Raw genomic sequence first — 22,904 nt, 5'->3', positions numbered from 1 at the left:
GGTTTTCCATTCCTGAGATACTTCACTTATAATAATAGTCTCCAATCTCATCCAGGTTGCTGCAAATGCCATTAATTCATTCCTTTTTATGGCTGAGTAGTATTCCATTGTATACATATATCATAGTTCCTTTATCCAATCATGGATGGACATTTGAGTTGGTTCCATATTTTTGCAATTGCAAATTGTGCTGTTATAAACAAGTGTGTGCAAGTATCTTTTGTGTATAATGACTTCTTTACCTCTAGGTAGATACCCAGTAGTGGGGTTGCTGGATCATATGGTATTTCTACTTTTAGTTCTTTAAGAAATCTCCACACTGTTTTCTATAGTGATTGTATTAGTTTACATTCCCACCAGCAGTGTAGAAGTGTTCCCTGTTCACTGCATCCATGCCAACATCAATTATTTTTTGATTTTTTGATTATGGCCATTCTTGAAGGAGTAAGGTGGTATCACATTGTGGTTTTGATTTGAATTTCTCTGATCACTAGTGATGTTGAGCATTTTTTAATAGTTTGTTGGCCATTTGTATATCTTCTTTTGAGAATTGTCTATTCAGGTCCTTAGCCTACTTTTTGATAGGATTGCTTTTTTTCTTCCTAATTTGTTTGAGTTCATTGTAGATTCTGGATATTAGTCCTTTGTCAGATACGTAGTTTGTGAAGATTTTCTCCCACTGTGTGGGGTTGTCTGTTTACTCTGCTCACTGTTTTCTTTTGCCATGCAAAAGCCCTTTAGTTTAATTAAGTCCCAGCTATTTATCTTTGTTTTTATTGCATTTGCTTTTGGGTTCTTGGTCATGAAATTCTTGCCTAAGCCAATGTCTAGAAGGGTTTTTCCAAATTTACCTTCTAGACTTTTTATAGTTTTAGGTCTTAGATTTGAGTCCTTCATCCATCTTGAGCTGATTTTTTTGTAAGACGAGAGATGAGGATCCACTTTTATTTTCCTTCATGTGGCTTGCCAATTATCCCAGCACCATTTGTTGAATAGGGTGTCCTTTCCCCAGTTTATGTATTTGTTTGCTTTGTCAAAGATCAGTTGGCTGTCAGTATTTGGGTTTATTTCTGCATTCTCTATTCAGTTCCATTGGTCTATGTGCCTATTTTTATACCAGTACCATGCTGTTTTGGTGACTATAGCCTTAAAGGAAATAACCAAGATCAGAGCAGAACTAAATGAAATTGAAATAAACAAAACAATGCAGAAATTGAAACAAACAAACAGAACAATGCAAAAAAATAAAAGAAACAAAAAGCTGGTTCTTCAAAAAGATAAATAAAATTGATAAACCATTAGCAAGATCAACCAAGAAAAGAAGAGAAAAAATTCAAATAACTTCAGTTAGAAACGAAATGTGAGATATTACAACTGACACCATAGAAATACAAAAGATCATTCAAGGCTACTATAAACACCTGTACATGCATAAACTAGAAAACAGAAGAGATGGATAAATTTCTGGAAAGATACAACCCTCCTAGTTTAAATCAGGAAGAATTAGATACCAAAACAGACCAATAACAAGTAGCAAAATTGAAATCGTAACTGAGAAAATAAAGTCCAGGACCAGATGGATTCACAGCTGAATTCTAACAGACATTCAAAGAATAATTGGTACTAATTCTGTTGACACTATTTCACAAGATCAGGAAAGAGGGAATCCTCCCTAAATCATTCTATGAAGCTAGTATCACCCTAATACTAAAACTAGGATAGGACATAACCAACCAACCAAACAAACGAATGAAAAACTACAGACCAATATCCCTGATGAACATAGATGCAAAAATCCTTAACAAAATACTAGCTAACTGGATCCACAACATATCAAAAAGATAATCCATCATGATCAAGTGGGTTTCATACCAGGGATGCAGGGATGGTTTAACATACACAACTCAATAAATTTGATACAACACATAAACATAATTAAAAACAAAAATCACATGATCATCTCAATAGATGCAGAGAAAGCATTTGACAAAATCCAGCTTCCCTTTATAATTAAAATTCTCAGCAAAATCATTATACAAGGGATATACTTCAATGTAATAAAAGCCGTCTATGACAAACCCACAGCCAACATAATACGGAATGGGGAAAAGTTGAAAGCATTCCCTCTGAGAACTGGAATAAGACAAGGATGCCCATTCTCACCAGTTCTCTTCAACATAGTACTGGAAGTCCCACTCAGAGAAGTAAGACAAGAGAATGAAATAAACGGCATCCAGATTGGTAAAGAGGAAGTCAAACTGTCACTGTTTGCTGATAATATGATTGTAAACCTAGAAAACCCTAAAGACTTCTCCAAAAAGCTCTTAGAACTGATAAAAGAATTCAGCAAAAGTTTCCGGATACAAAATCAATGTACACAAACCAGTAGCTCTCCTATACACTAACAGGGACCTAGCTGAGAGTCAAATCAAGAACTCAACCCCTTTTATGATAGCTGAAAAAATATATAAAAGAAAAATTTAGGAATATACCTAACCAAGAGGGTGAAAGACCTCTACAAGGAAAACTACAAAACAGTGCTGGAAGAAATCATAGACAACACAAACAAATGGGAAACACATCCCATGCTCATGGATGGGTAGAAACAATATTGTGAAAATGACCATACTGCCAAAAGCAATCTACAAATTCAATGCAATTCCCATCAAAATACCACCATCATTCTTCACAGAACTAGAAAAAACAATCCTAAAATTCATATGGAAACAAAAAAGAGCCCACATGGCCAAAGCAAGACTGAGCAAAAAGAAGAAATCTGGCTGCTGCTGACTCTTACCAAACAAGGGAAATTTTGCTAGAGTTTGGGTGGGAAATCACTAGGCATTCACCTTGTGATTCACCCAATCAGAAACAGTCCTGATTAAGTCCTTCTTTTTGTTTCCTAATCTTAAAAAATCTTTAAAGGGCACTCATTTGTTTTTTCTTCAACCAATAAAAAAGACATTGACATGGCTACGTTTCCAGGACACTCAGTTCTTCAGAGATAAACTAAATGGCTGGTCTCATCACTTACAAACGTGTCTTGAACTTGACAGATTCTATTAAGTAATAGAATTTACTTTTAAAAAATCTTTTAATTCCTTTTTTTTTTCCACAAGCTTTTTGAAGCCTCCTCATACGTGCATGGGCCAACTGAAGTTTTTCTATAAGGCAGCTTACCTTTCCTCTTCCTACTATCTGGAGTACTGTTCTTTCACACAATTACATAATGGTATTCCTTATCATCTTATCCAAAACAGCACTTATTCCTTATCACCTTAACCGAAATGCTGTGCTTTGACTTAAAAAAATAGCACTTGACATATTTACTTAATAATTTACTGTCTTTCTCCCCTGTTATGCTATCAGCTCCATGCACTTTGTCTAGGTATCAGTAAGAGTAGTGGATAAAGTGCTTACTGATTAAATTCATGCTTACTAAATTCATGAATGTCTTCCCATATGCCTTCCCTTCATGTTCCTGCTAAAATCACCCCCCCTACTGTGAAGTCATCTATAACAGCACTGTAACAGTCATCCATTGCTATAGCACTCATTATCTGACACATTCATTTGGCACTAACTATATAGCCCTCAAAAATTAATTATAACTCATTTTAACCCAAGATATAAAATATTTTAAAATGATGATGATGTTAATTTCCCTTGGAACATCGCCCTATATATTTCATTGGCACATCAAATTCTGGCAACTGCTCCAGAACTATAATTGTATCTAGAGGAAAGATCTACTAATTATAGGTTTATTCAAGTCCTGTTGCATTTGACAATATGGAAAACATTCTTTTCTATTCTAGGATACTCTTCAATCCCTATGTTTGGAAGGGTCAGTGTAAACTCACTATTAAATAGTAAAGTCAAGTAAAATAGGAGATGATGTTTGGGACTGTTTGAAATTAGCAAAAGCATTAGTTAGGGTTAAAAAAAATCTCACACTCAAAAAGGAAAGAGATGCAGGGTCTGTCTAGGTAGACTGAGGACAAGGTGAGGCAACAAAGCTAAATGCTGATTTGACCAATTGCAAAGAATGCTTCAAAATGGAGCAAAGAAATTACATTTTAGGAAAATCTTTAGGGGACTCCCAGCTTTTCAGAACAAAGCCATGTTTTTTGGTGATAGTGTGGGTGGAGATAAGAAGGTATATAATGAAGGTAAAATGTACAGTTGACCCTTGAACAAAACAGGTTTGAACCACATGGGTCCATTTATACATGGATTTTCTTCCGCCTCTGCTAACCCGTCCTCTTCTTCTTCAGACTACTCAACATGAAAAGGATGAAGACCTTTATGATGATGCACGTCCGCTTAATGAATACTGTATTTTCTTTTCCTTAAAATTTTCTTTTCTGTAGCCTATTTTAAAGATACAGTATATAACCTACAAAATATGTGTTAATCAATTATTTATGTTATTGCTAAGGCTTCTGGTCAACAGTAGGCTATTAGTAAAATTTTTGGAGAGTCAAAAGTTATATGCAGATTTTTGACTGTGCAAAGGGTCAAGGCCTTGAACTTTCACATTATTTAAGGGTCGACTCTAGAAAGTATAGAAGGAATAATAGATTGGAATTTTACATTTATTTATTTGTTTACAGCAAGAGGATGGCATCCTTAGAATCTGGTTCATTTTATTGAAGTTCCTGTGAAATACTATTTTTTTAATAGTTTCAAAAATATAATCTTATTAGGAAATAATAGGGAGATGGATTACACTTTAGAAAATATCTTCCCAAATGCAAAGTTCTATGAATACAGGTATTACCCTTTCATAGGTAACAAGGTACTGGCTTAATTTAAAAATTAAATAAAAATATTTGGAACATAATTATTTCCATGTTGGGAAGCAACTACAATTAAGCCTTTAGCAATTTCTATTGAAGGGAGTCTGTCACTTCTTTTGCTCTCTACTCCAACCCATACAGCAGGATTATGAAAGTTCTAGATTAAATTTAGCATGTATATGGAATTGACAGCAATACACCAGATCTGTCATGGTGACTACAGCTCCCTGAAGGCTTCATTTTTTATTGCTTTGAGAAACAAATAAGGTATTTCCTTACTCAAGGATATAGTTCCCCACAAGCACAATGTGACCTCTCTACAGTCCTTTTGGTTAATTTCCCTATGTGACTCATCAATTACTCATTCATTGTCTCTTATGTTTCATTCCTACGTAATGTGCACACCTACAGATAATTCAGAAAGTCCTAATCCATCCATCCGTTTATCTAAAAAATCAGAGAAGCTAGTATCTCCACTAGAGACTTGTCAAAATGTTTGTGGCACTGACAACAAAAATTAGTTTATTTCTAAAACAGCTCATCAGTTGTAAATTGTGCATTTAAGAATTAATTTATTAAATCCAAGTGTTACTCAGCCAAACAAATATTGACATGATGTATCATCACAATATGCTCTCAATAACAGCTTTTACATTGCTAACAAGTTTTGCCAAAAAATGAGATTTATGCCAAAAACTGGCTCTCTGAATTTGTCTGCCAACCTTAGCCAGTGTTTTGCATCTAGTAACAAAGTTACAACATCCTCTATGTAGCAAAGCAGATAACAGGACCATACATCTACTTTTAAAATGTTCACTGGTTCTCTTTGTTGCTATAAATGTGTATATTTACTAAAAAGGAGTCTATAAGTGCAGTGTTTATGTGGATTGCTGAATGTTAAATTTTTCAAGCAAAGTGAGATCACAGAAATATTAAATAGCAATGAGGCTCATTCCAGATGTGCTCATTTTATTTTGATAAGGTATTTCAATATAATTCTAGGCAAATTGATGATAAATATATGATTCACATTGTGGACTTTATATTAATCATACAGACCTAGGAGTCAATCTCATTGTAACCTTAAACATATTAACTGAAGTCTCAGCTTCCTGAATAGTAAAGTGAAGAAATTAACACTGGCATTTGTGAAGGGATTAAGGATTAATAGACAATGTCTGTAAAGTGCCTCACACTGTGCCCAGCATATAAAAAAGGATTCCTTACACATCTTCATGTCCATGATTACTAGACCAGGTAATTTTGGTGTTTTTGAAATGTATAAATTTTGGGAAGTGCAAGAAATGGATGGATGTTAATCATGTTTCATCTCCAGTATTTAACAATATGCAGCATATAGCTAATAATGTTTGTTTAAAAATAAGAGAATGTTTTGCAATTAAAAAAAATAGTTCATTTAAGTAAATTTCTGCTACAAGAAACAGTGGGGAACATGGGTATACCGGTTAACCAAATAATCTGGTGAAAAGCAGTTACTTTATGTATGAGACACAGTTCCAATTTTCAAAATATTCTTTTATGTAGTTTTTCAATTATAAAGTACTTTTTGTTTATGGGCAAAGCAATTTGGAAACCTAGTTTCAGTCATGGTCTTAGACTTTTATAAAATTTATATTTTAGAGACAAGTAATTCTGTATTTAGTAATTGCTAGAATGGAGGAACATACAAAATGTAAAATTGCTTAGACCGTTAATACCTACTGCTTTGGAGGAGGGAGGAAAGGCTCAATGGCTTTTGATCTTAAAGAATAAATCCTAGGTTTTCCAGGCAGACAAATGCGGTAAGTAAAGAAAGGAAAGCATAAGAACATGGCACATCACAGATAACTAAACATTATTTGTGGTTCAGTGTAGCTGCGGTGTAAATTAGGGAAGGAAACTGTAAGGAAGAGAGTAGTAGTAACATGACTCTAACACAGAGTGAAATTTCATGAAGGGCCTCATATGTCATAGACAGTGTAAATTTTTTATTCAGTAGGATTTTGACTAATGAAATATGGCATAAAAAAACTCATTACAGCAACAGTGTGAAAGAAGAAATGAATAGACTAGAGGCTCTTAGTATAAATGAGAAGATGAGGGCTTTTGTTACAGTGGGGATGGCTGAGATATTCTGTTAACAGCATCGAGAGAATTTTCTGATTGGCTTGATACATCAAGAAAGGAAAATCAGGAGTAACAGATTTGACGGTAAGAGAACCTTAGTCAATTTGAAGGATATGGTTAATAGATTGGATAGATTGAACTTTTCAAGAGCATTTATTTCAATTAATGGTTTAATAGCCTAGTTTGAGTAATGATTTACCCATCTCCAGCACTAACCAATAGAGGGCACTTCCAGAATTTCTGTATTAGAAGTTTATGGGCAACAATCTAGTAGAAAAAGTAGGCTATTAGGAGACTAATCTTGCAGCTTCACTTGCAAAATACACTAAAATGAAAAAACACAATGTCTGATAGGCTAATGAATATGGCGGCATAGTCCCTACTCCCACTACTGGTTGGTTTATAATATCCTAGAATTTTATCATATTTATACCATATATACACCATGTATTAAAAAAGGCCATTCATTATCATTACACACAGTCAGTACTCTGACATGGAATTTAAGCCTTACATATTTTCTTATTTTTGATCTGTGATTCAATACACATCTAGTATATCACAGAAAATATATACTAAAAATTTCTCCGCATAATATGCAGAGTTTGGGTCAAATCATGGGTTTAAATTTTAAATCTCAACTTAAGCCTCTTTCTTCTTCCATGAAAGGGGAAAATAACCTGGAATTGTTATAAAGAATGAGATAATAAAAGTGAAATTATCTGTCAAAATATTTGACACACAGTAGATGTTCAACAGATTTCTTATGGATGAATTACATATATAAATCATTATTTTTTGTGTGGTTTTATAAATGGCCTCAGGAACACTATCAGTTAACTTAGAATCACTCCATTAAAGTATAACAATGCTTCCAATTCACGAATACTTCAAGGTCCTCGAGTAAAAAACATGGTAGTTTTAGTATCTTAATATTGGAGTAGAGGAATTAAATAGGATTGCATTTTCTTCCCACTAACGTTTCTTTTGAACAGCTAGTTCTAAGAAAAACATACCTAAAGAATGTTTGACTTGAAAAACTTTAAAGGTTGTGCAGTGAGTGAGACTGTTAGCTAGCACCTTTACCTCAGGCTACTTACCAAGCATTAGAAAGTGCACTGTCCAAGATTCCAGAACATATTCTACTTACTTTGACCCTAGACCTCATTCTGTTCTTCTACAAAGTGAAGAACTGGCCTTCTCGTTAATTCTCAAACCACCTGCATGGCAGAAATCACCAGGACTCCTGTTTACAGAGGTTCTTATATATTATTACAGACGTAATAAATCAGAATTCATGGGGCGGTTTCCAAAAATCTGTATTTTTAATTTCCTAGGTGACTCTGTTATCACCCAGGTTTGGAACCTACCAACCTAGCCAGTTACAATAACCCCATTTTCTTCTCAACTTTTTTTTTTTTTCCATCTGTAAAATGGACAGGCATTTGGAAGTACTGTTATGTATCACTGAATCACAGGAACAAATTCTGAGAAATGCTTCCTTAGGCAATTTTGTCACTATGTGAATATCAGAATGTACTTATACAAACCTAGATGATGTCATCTACTACAAACAGGCTATTTGGTATGTCCTATTGCTCCTAGGCTACAAACCTGTAGAGCATGTTACTGTACCTAATACCGTAAACAACTGTAAAATGATGGTAAGTACTTGTGTATCTAAACATAGAAAAAGCACAGTAAGAATACAGTACTATGGGACCACGGTCATATATGCGGTCTGTTGTTGGACGAAACATCACTACTATGTCTGTGGCAGATGACTATATACTAATTTCTGTGACTTATGGTCATTAATCATCTTTGCCCTTTTTTTTCTTTACTACATGTATTATATACTGACTCAAAAGGTGTGCTGATTGAGAGCTCTAAGAATAAGAATAGACAGTATGGTTTACAATATAACAAAATGTATTTTCATTAGATATTAATTATAAACCAATAACACATGTAAACTAAATACTTCAAATCATTCTGCACAAAGAAATTACAGATCACATTTATTTAATAACAAAATGTCTAGTTGTTTAATAAAATGTTTTTATGAACTTACAATGTTCAAAACCAAAGAATAGAAATATTAAATGTATCACTTTATGGCACAGGACAACAAAAATTTATTTTTGTAACATAGCAGGCAAATTTTTGTGCTAGAAACAGAGTGGAGAAAAATCTAAATTAAAGCAAAAAGTCAGGAAATGGGTGTTCATAAATTCCTGCTTAACTAAGACTCAACATTTATTATAAGAAACGGGGCCTCTGAACATCAGATTTTGTTTATAAAAACTTCCTCCCTGTCTCTGCTAAAAATACAAAAATTAGCTGGGCTTGGTGGTGCATGCCTGTAGTCCCAGCTACTCGGGGGGCTGAGGCAGGAGAAGCTTGGCGACAGAGTGAGTCTGCCTCAAAAAAAAAAAAAAAAAAAAAAAAAAACAAAAACAAAAAAACAAATAAATAAAAATAAAAACTTCCTCAAACATCAGATTTTTTCACCTCAGCAAATATTTTTTCCTTTGATAATTCATAATCCTGCTGTTCATCTGTCACATTTATGAATATCTGGTAATTTCATAAACAACTACCAATGGCACACTTCAAATGCTGATTCTGTTGAATTTTCTTATTTTTCCCCCCCAATGAACTTAGCGCCTATGATAGAGAAGATACTGAAACATGCTAAGATAATAATTGGTCTTAGAAAGACTTTACAGCAAGTATTTAATGAAAGCCACTACATTTCCAGCTCTAAAAAGAGCCAGACAATCCCTGCTTCCAGAGTTCACCATTCAGAATACAGGAGGTCAAGCACTGATTCTGAATCATTATGAGCTTTGATTTCGTCTTTCAAGATTTGCATAGATACTGATTTCTTCTGGAAGGGCAAATAAAATCTTCCCTTACACACATCATTCTTTGGATTCTCATAAGGGGTATTTTGAAGTCTGTATGTTGACAAGGCCAGTAGATACTTTGTTTTCTCTAATTAATTGCCTTCTTCTACTTAAGACTATGTCAAGTATTTTGTTTTCCCTTTCGGTTCTCCCCAACATACACCTTCTGTAGTTCTGTCTATCCAGTCAGCTTTTCTGTAACACTTTGCTACCCCTTTCTGTTCCCCTTCACTGTTTTCCTCTGTTGCTTTCCTCCTTAACAGAAGCCTGGTGATCTCGGCTTCCCCATCTTTCCTTTCCCGGCTTCTTATTCACATGGGTGACTGGTCTTAGCACTTCCTTAAAAGTTGGGTTTTCAATAAATGTAACTCATCAGCACTTCCGATCTGTATTTCCTTGAGCTTTTTTTTTTATCTTCAGATCTGTGCAATAATACTGTCTTCCTTAATGCTATTTAGAAATATTATCCTCAAAACACCAATGGTTTCTTGAAGCTACTTGTTTTAAATATTGTATCAAAAGAGACTGATAAAGGAATGTATAACTCAGCAAAGGATGCTTCTACTGTATTGTAAATTCCCACCATTAAAAGTACTGGATTCTATAGGTCCACCATTAAAAGCTGGTATGGGATATCATATACACATAAGGGTTAGATTAAAATTTTAATTTTTTGGTTGATATTAAACTGAAATTTATATAACTGAGGTCTGAATCTTAAAAAAAGTAAATGATAAAAATTTAATATAGTTAACTGTTCACTGATAGGTCTATTCACTTCATCATAACCTATATATTTAATTAAAAATCAAATTATGAGTCTGCAAATCAGATGCTATCAAGCAAATTGCCATCCAGGGTCCATAATTCTTTTTATATTTTTAACTCAGACGAATATATACGATTCAGTAAATTTTAATGTTCCAAATTGTTCTAAAAAAAAAAAAATTATCAAAAGCTTCCAGTTAACAGTTGGCTAATTCATTTGCCCCCAATGAACTACCTGTTTGTGTTGTGAGGCAGCATCAAAGACTATGATCTTCTGTGACAGTAGTAGCCTTAATTCATACGCATTCCCTCTTCATAGGAAGAGTATGGACAACAAAAAGGGACAGATGAGTCACCTTTCATTATTCATTGACTCCTGGTGTTTTCATAGTATGTTAAATGCCTGATTTCAATTTTACAACAACAAAAAATACCAATATTTATTCTGAAAGGCAATCGTATGTTCCAAGTAGCAGATATTAACAACTTCCAACACGATCTCTAGGAATAATCCGCAGTTCTGAACCATGTTTTAGAAAAACATTTCCTATACAAACAAACAAAACATAAAGTTAGGTATCTAAAAATCAAGTTATCTTAATATTCTGACAATTATTAAATATAATAAATGATTTAGTAAACAGTAAAATAGGTACAAAACCTCAAGCATCATGAGACCCCAATTCCATGCTTTTTAAGTCTTGTTCCTATTCTATCTTCACAATCCAACACACACTTAAAATTTAAAATAACACCAGCCATGAAAATGCTGACGAATACTTTCGGCAAGTAACAATGTGAATAATTTAATCATGAATACTTCCTTCAATACACAATAATATATCTAAGGACAGGAAAAAAAATGTAAATTACTACAAGTGACAAAAATTTAGATACCCTGACATATTTGGGGTCAATTGCCTGATGAGATTTTCTTCATATCAAGGATATGCACGTTCAATTTTTAAAGATAATATAACAAGCAGTATGTTAGAGTTAGCAGTAATTCAAACTACTGTAAAATACTGAAAGTTTCTTGAATAAGAAAAAAAGAAACCTTTCTCTACTAAGTTTAAAGTCATCCATACAATAAAGTGCCTCACGATTTTCAATAAACCTTTTTAATAAAATTATATATTAACAACTACTGAAGTAACAAAAATTTGCAATTTTAAATCACTCTTCATTTTCTTTATGGCTGAATTTCAACCCCAAGGCCTATGAAAACAACATAATTTTGTTACAATAAAGAAACACTTTAGAATATAATTTAAAAATAACTACTGCTCTAGAATGAGGTTACATTAAAGCATACCTAATTTTAAAACTTTAGGTTATAAGCCTAAGAGATTACATTTAAAAAATATAAAATTAATTTTAAAAAAGTTTTAGACTTCTTTTTATAAAGGATGAGACTACTTTTACCCTGTCTCCTGGTTAGGACACCAATATATCACCTGTATAAATTTAACAGTTTGAAGATCTGAGTGTAGACTCAGCCCCTTGAAATGTAAATGACTACATTAAAAAAAAAATAGCACTTAATGAATGCTTTCTATAAATAATCCAAGCTATTAAGCACTTTACATTCACTATCTCACAACTACCTTAAGAGGTAAGTCAAAAAATCCTTACTCCAATTAGAAAGCAATCTTATCTACAGACTTTTTGTTATATATAATAAATACTCTCAATGCTTAAGCCACTATTAGGTTTTCTGTTACTTGTAGCCAAAAACATCTACAATCGATATACACAATGAAACAACTTATTACTCAGATACACAGGTAAAGACTGGTATATAATCCCTAAAAAACAGCTCCATTATGTTAAAATACTGTCAAGTATAATTAGAATAGCTTAAATATTCAGTGTCAATTGACATATATAACCCCACCCACTCCTCTATGAGTTTTCAAATAGATACTCACCAGCAGTCTGTGCAGGATTTATTCCTATTCCATCTAGAAAATAAGTTGTAAAATCACATACATTATTTCTAAAGCTAAAATGGTTAAATAGTAGCAAGAAAAGAGATTTGCCAAAATAGTGCTGCTATGTATACAGACACAAGCCAAACAATTTAAATCCAAGAACACGAGTGACAATCTTTCAGGTAAATTATCTGTTGAAATCTACTATTATTCTGCATTCATACACACTGCTGGGTTAGACAAAAACGTCTGCCAATGCAACGATCTTGGTAAGTTCTATGGAATATAGGTTATTAATTCTATTTTGCCACATAGAATTAAAAATAATGTTTGTCCTTTCTTCCAAAAAACTAAAAAGCCTCTTAGGTATCCCATGAATCATCTTCGTATTGTTCTAGGTCATAATATCTTAGGGCTGGGAGAGGTCACAAAGTCATTTAGTTCAACACGTGTTACTAAGTTATGACCTAAAACTTCCCAGGTAGTAAGCCAGCTTTTTTCCAAAAGAGAAACACTTCAATGTGACAGAATGCAGAATATTTTAGAGTGAGAAATTCTATCTTATCTAAGTTACATCACGCACATTAAGCCTATCTCCTGTTATTCTATCCAAACCGCACTTGGGCAACTCATCAGCACTCATCAATATTGCATTGTATACCTGAAACACAGTTAAGCCCTCCCTGCAATCTTTACTCCTCATCTTATTATTTCACTATTTTCTCACAAGACTAATTCCATCATCGATTATTGGTGTTCCAAGATATTAAGCTTTTTAATTATATACCTAAAATGGAATAAAATTATCATTATTGCAAGCCTACAAGAAACAGTTTTCTATCAGGAAAGGTATAGCAAAGATTCATTCCTGCTTAACTTTGTATATTCTAAAGCATTTACCAAACAACTTTATTTAATAAAAAAAAATAACTTGCTAAATAAAGTTATTTTCAGTTATAATCTGGCATGAACTGGTAAGGACAAAAGATATTATAAAGTGCTATACTATATAAAAAGCTATATACAAAGAAATGAAAGGAGCTAATTATGAACAATAACCCTGACTTAGTGTTTACCATTAAGTATATCATTTATGTTGATATACATACACTTGGGGCTTTTTGTATTTAATTTTAATTAATTTGGTTCCTTTTACACCATTTCTATAACTTTGAGGTAATACATAAATTTATAGTGAATTCTTACCATTGGTAATAATTGCACTTGTTGCAGCAGGAACTTTAAACTAAATAGAAGGAAAAAAAAAATATATATATATATATATATATACACACACAAACACACAAAACTATAAGATAATTAGCAAGAATGGGGTACAAATACCAATTCTATAATTCTAAAGTAGAATTAATCTTTTAGAATAAGTGAAACCATCAAGGAAAGTACAGCTGACCCCTGAATGACATATGCAGATTTTCTTCTGCCTCCGCTACTCCGGAGACAGCAAGACCAACCCTTCCTCTTCCTTCTCCTCAGTATATTCAACACAAAACAAGGATTAAGACCTTTCCCATGGTCCACTTCCACTTAATGAATGGTAAATATACTTTCTCTTATGATTTTCTTAATATTTTCTTTTAACTGTATTGTAAGAATACAGTATATAATACACATAACAAAATACATATTAATGTTTGTGTTATCAGTAAGGCTTCTAGTCAACAGTAGGCTATTAGTAAAGTTTTTGAGAAATAAAAAAGTTTTATGCAGATTTTCAACTGCACAGGGGGTAGGAGCCCCTAACTCCCACGTTACTCTAGGGTCAGCTGGACTGTATCACATGCTTTATCTGTAAAAAACCCCTGTACTATAAACAGTGCTTTCGATTGTATTTAGAACACCATTAATTATAAAAGTGTACCTTATTTTATGCATTACAAAAATGAAAAACCACTGTCAATTTATGCCCAGATCAATGTTTACTCTTTAGGACTTACCCTTCAATTTTGCCATTTATAATTCTCTTGAATAGCAAAAAGTATATGCAAAATAAACTGAGATTATTCCTAAAATTTCTCCATAGAAATTGCAAGATCTGAACAGATGCTCTCTGTGTTTAATGGGAGGTGCCTACATAAGATTTTCAGGTAACAACCAAGGCTTGTATTCCTTACATTCTTCTGTAATGATTTGCTGATTTAAAGCTCAAGGACTGCAATAGTCCAATTATGTCATTAGGAAACAATAATTAAGTGTAGATGACCTTACCTAGACAATTATGTGAATGCCATTTGGCCAACAGTGATGGCAAGCCTCCCCTGATCTATTTCAGAGATGTTTAAAAAGATGTGTTTTTTACATCAGTGAAATGTGATATGGAATTTATTGGTAGCTAAAAGGTAGATTCCATCTCTTAAAGAGACCAGCAGTTGCCAAAGTGCGTTTATGTCTTCATAGTTTATGCATTTATCCAACAAATACTTATTAAGCATGTTTGTGCTATGGACTAACATTATAGATATTATAGTTGAGTTTTATGATGAAGTTTGGAAAACACATTTAACCAGCGGTCTTCTCAAAAGCCTTTAATATACTCCTAACAGAAATGAAGTGTTTCTCATATTTTTTGACCAGTAATCCCTGTTCCTCATGAACCTTTTTTTTTTTTTTTTTTTTTTGGTGGTACTAATTTGTGTGTGGTGCTTGTTGTCTGGGAAATACTACTCTAGGCATTTATAATCATTACATATACACAGTTGAGAAAAACTAAAATCTTATTTTAAATTAGAAATTGAAGAATTAACTTTTAAAATAAGGCCTTAAACATACCTGAGAACAATTATTATAGTATTATGTACAAATTAATAATAAACACATTTTAATCTCAATGTAGTACACTCTTGTGTCCTTTTAAAGATTTTAAAATTTTTAAAGAATTTCAAAGTGTACTTAAGTAAACTTAAAAATGCATCACAAATATTTTGCACAGGCTGTAATCTCAGTAAGAATCTGATCAAGCACTCAAATGAACTATAGGCCTCTCAGATTTCCAAAGCTAGAGTCCTACAAAGTTTTTAGTTACCCTACTGATTGAGTCTTTTACATCATGCCCATTTTAAGATAAGCTATGTATTTTCTTAGTCACATCCATGTAGTAGCAACCTATAATTTTAAAAACCAAAAGCAATTGCTGACACAGTGTTTCCTTTAGGCAGAATGTGGAAGAAATGTTTAAACCATGAGGAGGCATCACTGGTGATATAAAATGTAGAATCTATTCCTTTTTGTCCTACAGTACTGACAGGTTTTCTACTGAATGCAAAGTATTCTTTTATGGTCTTCTGTTTTCATTTATTTTCCTCCTCAGTTCCCCCATAATTCTTATAATTTAGGGCTCTTTGCAGGTCTCAACAATTCATTACTTACCCCAGTCATGTGCTGGGAAATTTTATTATTGCTTACTAAGGCAATTTTCCAGGGATTTAAATCCAAACTCTTGCTTTCTTGAGTCAACTTTTGTTCTCACTGAATGATTCTACGGTGTCGTCTCGTGAAAGCCCCTCTCACAACGATCTGAAAGTCATATCCTTTCTAAATATGTAACACTTATGATTCATAATAGTGATCCCTTTCCACTTAATGAACAGTAAATATACTTTCTCTTATGGTTTTCTTAATATTTTCTTTTCTATAGCTTACTCTACTGTAAGCTTTACTTATAAACTATCTTAATCAATATATATGGTTGTGTTGTGTGGTGTTTCTTAGTTTATTCACTACTGTATGTTAAGATTTTCTTCTACTTTTATTAGAAAACCAAGATCACAAAAATGCCTTTGTATTATAAAGGACACACAATGAGGTAACTACAAAATATAATAAATATTAATTAGAGCTTGTATAGATCTACTTCTTAAATCTGGAATTTGTGGACTCTGTTATGCCCCAGACTAGGAGTATTTCTTGCAAGTAATCTGTGGAGCAAAAAATAATGACAATGCTATATTCAGATTTGTGTCCCATCTCATTTTACTTATTCTTTCTGCATGAAGAATATATCAACAATGACACAAAACAAATGCTACTAGTTGGCAGTTTAATTCTGAATGAGTGACAAATGATGTTAGTGATTTCTGACAATACAAGGAGCTTTGAGCACTGATGGATTGGCTGACTTCCCAAAAATCAGTTAAGTAGAGGGCAGGATTCTGTGTTAAGCTATTTTTTTATTAATGTAGTTACGAAAATTATTTTTCTGTGACTATAAACTTTTCAAAAGACTCTAAACCAAAACGTTTTGATTTGGGTTGCAACGTACCTATTTAGCACTTTTAACTTCAACAGAAAATTTCAGGAAATAATATTTTTACTCAAAATCACTTGATCAGAGAGGAAGGACAGGTATTAACTACTTCCATTTTGCAGAATAAAAAAGAAGGATTTGCATCGTGTCACAGAGCTAACTGATGATGCACCTATAACAGGAACCCTAAGTCTCTCAAGTCACATTTGGGTGCCATTTCTACCAGATCAAGCTACTTTTCCAAGTGTCATGTCCAAAAAGATGCATTATAGATATTTCTAATAATTTTGGATAAAAAAAATTCTTATAAAACAGAAAACTCAAAACATGTTTTAAAAAACTAGAAACTTTTCAAAACAAATTTTACTGACAGTAAATGGCAGTGTAATGACATGCTCATATAGAAAATTTGAAAACTATGATAAAGATTTTAAGAAATTGTAATTTTGGAATCAAGACTAGTAAAATATGAGTATACAGAATATAATGTGATGTAATGTTGCATTTTGAAAACATTTAAAAATCAGTACCTTTTAAATTTCATTAAAATTCTCATAAAATTCATTAAATTCTTGTAATTTTCAATGGTTGCATTAATCAGATATGTCAATTTGTTTAACTCGTGCTTCTTATATCTGAAAGTAAGTCTTAACTATCATCCTACTTTTTGATAACATAAACCTCGTAATGAAGCCACATGGAAATGATGGGTCAAAGTGCATACAACTCTTAAAGACGTTTGAAGCATATTGCCAAACCGCATTCCATAAAGGTTGTTCAACTTCTGTACTTACTTCTTCTGCTGCAAACTTTAAGACTGCTGTGAAAGGTGTACTTTCAGGAACACTGAGTCTGCAAGAATTTTAAAACAGTTTCTTTTAAAGTCAGCATTTTCCTAAAAAGTCCTTATTTCTGCTACTGTAGCCGATCTGGACAAAGCTGTCTTTTCAGTTTCAAAGTTAGTGATTTTGATTGCATACTACATTCTTTAACTCAAAATAATAACAATAATAACAACAACCCAAACAGCAAATAGCCTTCGAGCTGGGATGGTGCCCGAACTCCACTTGAGAATTAACCTGTACAAGTGTAGATCTATATATTTCTAACACTTTGATACACGTAAGTCTAGCATATGAACTGCTGTTTGTTTCTAGAGATGGATTTCAAAAAGGTGAAGCTCTCCTTGGTCTTCAGTTCACTTTACCTCCCATCTAACTATCTATGCACTTGACCCAGTAGTGTTATCATTTTCATTATAAGTAGAAGGCTATTTGGGAAGCATCACTGGATCATAAAGCTTTTGATGAAACTTCTGTGTACTCTTAATAATCACGTTCAAAGTTAGTAGACCAAATTAATGAAAATGCATGAAGTTTATTATGGCAAAATGCCAATAATGAAGTGATTTTTCTACCATCATTTAAAATGGGCTAAGTAAAATGTGAAATAACGTTTTGGAAAGGGATGAGTGATTTTGTTAACTGACTCGTATAATGGCAAGTATTTTAAAGATTATGAATAAATAGATTTTTTTTTTTCTTAATGACTTAGTCCCAGGGTCAAGCTGTATGAATTTTCCAATAAAAAAAGTCAAAACAGAAATTTACTTTATACCTTAAGAAAATACAAAAAGACACAGTAAGAGGTTTTTAAAACTTCTTTTAAAAAATAAGATTCCTAAGGTAACATAAATTACAATGAGTGAAAACAGAAAACAATCTTTCAAAGCAGAGGAGACTGGCAAGCTAACATTTCTCACTGAAACTTCTCTATTTGTCACCACCATATTACTGTATTAATACCAGCTACCATTATTCTCATGTACCAGTGTCTCAATACCAGCTACCATTATTCTCATGTACCAGTGTCTCAATACCAGCTACCATTATTCTCATGTATATGCCAGGCTCCTCACTCAGTCTACAAATCTCTGACTATAAGAATCGTTATAACAGGAACAGCATATGGTACCAGTTTTCAGTAATAGAAACGTGAATAGATTTCTTGGCTGCCCTCATTCCACAACTCCAAAATACTATTAAACGATGAAAATGGGTATCATTTTTACCCTTTCTTTACTAATGTTTTTGGGAGGGTGCAAAAAATAAAAACATATAAAAGATAGCCATTTGTTTAAAAACTAATGAATTGGCAATGTCATAGTTTACAAACTAGGCAACAGTATTTTACGAAGTATTTTTGCAGTATATATGTAGTTAAGAATCTGAGATTCATTTTCCTAAAACTCTGCATCAATTGGAGAACTTTTAAACCCTTAGAGTTCAATTCACTTTTAAACTGGAGACTTGGAAATGTCCTTACAATATACCTAGATGTCATACTGATGCTCATTAAAATAAATTTCTATCTGTATAATAAGTTGGTGAGTGTCCACAGACAAGCCAATAAAAACAAATCAAGAATGAAAACATCTTTTAATGCAAGTTCTAACTGGCAGAAAATTAGAGAAAATGAGAGTTACAGTGACTCCACAAATCTTATCTAGATTTAACGTTGTATTTGCCAGTCATTTCATAAAATCGGTAAATTATCCTAGTGTTTTGAATAAATTTACATTAATGAGAATTTTTAAAGTAAATTACTGGCATCATTTGTTTTTCAAATAAATATATAAACAGAATAATAACATAAATTGGTAAGAATTATTATAAAGACTAAGTCCACAGGTAACTCAAGAAGGGCGGGATTAACTCTGTGGACAATTAGAAAAATCTTCAGCCAGAAGCAGTGGCTCACGCCTATAATCCCAGAACTTTGGGAGGGCAAGGTGGGCAGATCACGAGGTCAGGAGATGGAAACCATCCTGGCTAACACGGTGACACCCCGTCTCTACTAAAAATACAAAAAATTAGCCGGGCGTGGTGGCACGCGCCTGTGGTCTCAGCTACTTGAGAGGCTGAGGAAGGAGAAGAACTGGGGAGGCTGAAGTTGCAGTGAGCCAAGATCACGCCACTGCGCTCCAACCTGGGCAACAGAGTGAGCCTTTGTTTCAGAAAAAAACCAAAGAAAACAACAAAAAAAAACAAATTTATCATAGAGGTGAGATTTTTATTATTATAAAATATGTTGTGGTGATGAGACTACATTCTAAGCACAGGAAAGAACATGTGTAAAGGAAGCAAAGATTAAAAGGGCAAGCTTGTCAAGTACCCAAGTACTAGTTACCACGTACTTTGAAAATATAGCACAGATACCCTTGTACACATATTTACACGTTATGTGAATTTTACACACACACATCCTTATATACGTACACACACAACTACACACACACATACATACTAAAGAACAGTTGTACCTACTAAATTCATTCAGTCACCACATATTAACCCAACTGGTACAATGTTCCAGGCTCTTAATGTTACTGTCCTACTCTATCGTTTTATTCCTTCCTTCTCACGCTCTCTTTCTAGAATACATCTGCATATTGATGAGAATAATCTAGTATAGAGGGAAAAACCAATAATGAGGAGAGAGGGGGCACTGGACTCCATCTACTTTAACCTTGACAAGACTGAAATAGATGGGAACCAGAGCTCAAGTGGTTTTTCATAGGAGTGAAGTCATTTTTTCCATTCTAACAGGATGGGAAATTAACGGATTTATCAATGTAGTGGTAGGTTTATACTGGTGGAAAGATGATAGAATTTCCCTCTGATGGCTTGAGAGCAAGGGAGAGAGCAGCTGTGGAAAGTTGGAAATTTTTAAACAATCTTTTCTGAGAATAAGGAGGAAAATGAGCAAACTTGAAGAATGTATTAAGTACTAGGCACTATTAATTGTTGTCATGAATTTAACGTAAAACCCTCCAGTCTGTTATTTTCTCCAGGGGCAGTCAGCTATGTACAGATAATACAAACAGCTGGTTTCAGAGTTGGTGTTTCACTAACCAAAATATGCTGGGAGGAGAGACAGGGCCACGAGAGTTGAGGGTGTTTGCAGGAGAATGATTTAAAGATGGACCAAGGGACTCTTAACTATATAAGGAGTAAGGTAAGGAATAGAAGTGGGGATAGCTATAGATAAAAAAATCACTGTGATTAATGGATTAAATGAAACGTTGTAGACAAGAAATTACAGTAAATCAGGTAGGAGAGAATGTATTTATCCATAAGAGTGCCTGTAAACGACATCTCAGAGATGGAGCAATTATTGGAATCTTAAGGTTCTAGGCTGCAACCATGAACACCTGAGATAAAGTGTAACAAGGATATTTTGGAGATGAAAAGATCAAGGGAGGAAAAGGCTGAGAGGTTGTACGAATCATGGATTGGTAAGTCACTGAAAGTTATCAGTCAGCTAGGTAGGCCACGGTACTAATAATTATGCAAAAAAGTCTATTGTAATCCTGTTCTTTGCTACATTTCATGCTACTTCCAACTGCAATAACCTCAAGAATGTTTACTTAAAATCTATCATTCAACTGCGAAGGATAAGTAAAGGCCCCACATGGATAAACTATCCCCTATTTCTGCATTTCCCATTCCTACTAAATACTCTACCACGGAGGCCAGAAGCAATGTGGGGGCTGGACGTGGTGGCTCACGCCTGTGGTCCCAGCACTCTGGGGGGCGAGGCGGGTTGATCACTTCGGGCTAGGAGTTCAAGACCAGTCTGGCCAACTTGGCGAAACATGAAGAATACAACAGACAAACCAACCAACCAACTCAGTGACAACAAAACAGGTCTACCCTGGAGTCATACTCTAATTTTTTCTATTTTCCTCCCTTTCTGATCCTTTATCCCACTTTTTCTTCCTCTTCCTTCTCCCTCTTCTTTGTCAAATAGAGGATTGAGTTATTATCACTGATCCATATAAAGTCCCTCTCTCATTTTAACTCCCACCCCCCATTTCTATTCCCCGACTTCCCATGTGCAACCTTCCTAATATGTTTGATACGCATCTTTTTGTTTGTATGTATTTTTAGAAAATGTTTATTTTTGTATGCAAAAAAAATTAATAAATAAAAAAATAAAAAATATAAATAGAAGAAAAAAAAATACTCTATTAAATCCCAACATAGGAAGGGTATGATCTGAGTCTCATTACTTTGTGATGCCCGATTGCTGAGTTACTCATACACAACAAAACTCAGAAGCCGCGGAATAACAAATGTTCAAGTAATTTCAAAGTCTTGACTATCAGGATGGAATGTCTTCCTTAACTTCCTCAAACAGCTGGCTAAAGCGGTGAAACGCTTTTCTAATATCCAGGAAATGGGGGCTGTTTAAGAATCCCAGCAAATTACCAGAACCTGGTCCACCTGTCCTCTCGCTCCACCTGCCCACCAAATGAATTCCGAGGGGAGGTCACTAATCAGAAACACACCCACACCCTCGTGACGGGGCCAAGCTGACGATTAGCGAGTACGCACCTCTCCTCGCAGGCTCCGGTGGGAGAGGCTCCTGGAAGGGCGCGAGCCAGGAAAGTAGAGACAGTGAAGAGATGAAGACCGCGCGGGGTAGTTGTTTGGAAAGGCTCGGATCACCCCCAACCCAGCCCCGTCTCGTCCGGCCCCAAAAGGCCCATCTCGGCCGAGCTACTTACACTTTGTACGGCAGCCGTGGGTCCGACGTCAGCGTGATCTTAAAGGAAACCTTCGACCTGAGGAAAGGAGCGGGAGAGAGTCAGGGTCGGGCAGCTGGACCAGGAATTAAAGCAGTCGGTAAGCAAACACTTACATGGTGGTGACGGAATGAATCTAGAACACAAAACTCCGCGGGGTAGCACAACTTCCTCTACTGTGCTGGGGGCCGCCCCGCTCCACTCACTTCCACGTCTCCCTCTGCAAACTGGGGACCTCCGAAGTTGTTGCTATCCAACGTACTGCCTGAAAATTGGCCCTAAGAGCTCATGCTAGGTAGCTCTTTTAAATTACAAATATCTTGTGCTTTTGCGTTTATATATCTAAGGAAAAAGTATAGATTATATTTATAAAATATCTTTCTAACTGTGGTAATTTGCTACCATATTTTTAGTCAGGCAGAATAAGCGTGGGCATAGAATGTAGGACCCTAGGTCCCAGCTGGCAGGTTGGGGCGGAAGTAAGGGTATGGGGTAGTCGGATGAAGA

At 34.3% G+C, this 22,904-nt stretch overlaps 1 protein-coding gene and 1 long non-coding RNA gene across 4 annotated transcripts in view; one reads left to right on the top strand and one right to left on the bottom strand.

Moving 5' to 3' along the window:
* Nucleotides 1-8,843: 8,843 nt before the first annotated feature.
* UFM1 (ubiquitin fold modifier 1) lies at nucleotides 8,844-22,877 on the bottom strand. Of its 3 annotated transcripts, none has more exons than XM_055244230.2 (6): nucleotides 22,514-22,877; nucleotides 22,380-22,436; nucleotides 17,602-17,659; nucleotides 13,750-13,789; nucleotides 12,541-12,573; nucleotides 8,844-11,156 (listed from the first exon to the last, which is right to left on the bottom strand). In XM_055244230.2, coding segments are annotated over exons 1-6 (258 nt in total). In that variant the 5' UTR covers nucleotides 22,516-22,877; the 3' UTR covers nucleotides 8,844-11,088. The 3 variants fall into 3 exon arrangements, with proteins under 3 accessions (XP_055100205.1, XP_055100207.1, XP_055100206.1); XM_055244232.2 differs by having other exon boundaries at nucleotides 8,844-11,827; nucleotides 22,514-22,855; XM_055244231.2 differs by having other exon boundaries at nucleotides 17,602-17,653; nucleotides 22,514-22,855.
* LOC129463951 (uncharacterized) overlaps nucleotides 22,165-22,904 on the top strand; it is a 291,839-nt gene continuing 291,099 nt past the window's right edge. Inside the window, exon 1 of the long non-coding RNA XR_010115965.1 lies at nucleotides 22,165-22,497. This is a non-coding gene — a long non-coding RNA (uncharacterized lncRNA). The remainder of the gene's footprint in view (nucleotides 22,498-22,904) is intronic.

Source organism: Symphalangus syndactylus, chromosome 15, assembly GCF_028878055.3.
Source record: "Symphalangus syndactylus isolate Jambi chromosome 15, NHGRI_mSymSyn1-v2.1_pri, whole genome shotgun sequence".
In the NCBI taxonomy this organism is placed as follows: Eukaryota; Metazoa; Chordata; class Mammalia; order Primates; family Hylobatidae; genus Symphalangus; species Symphalangus syndactylus.
This window is presented reverse-complemented; position numbering and strand designations above follow the sequence as displayed.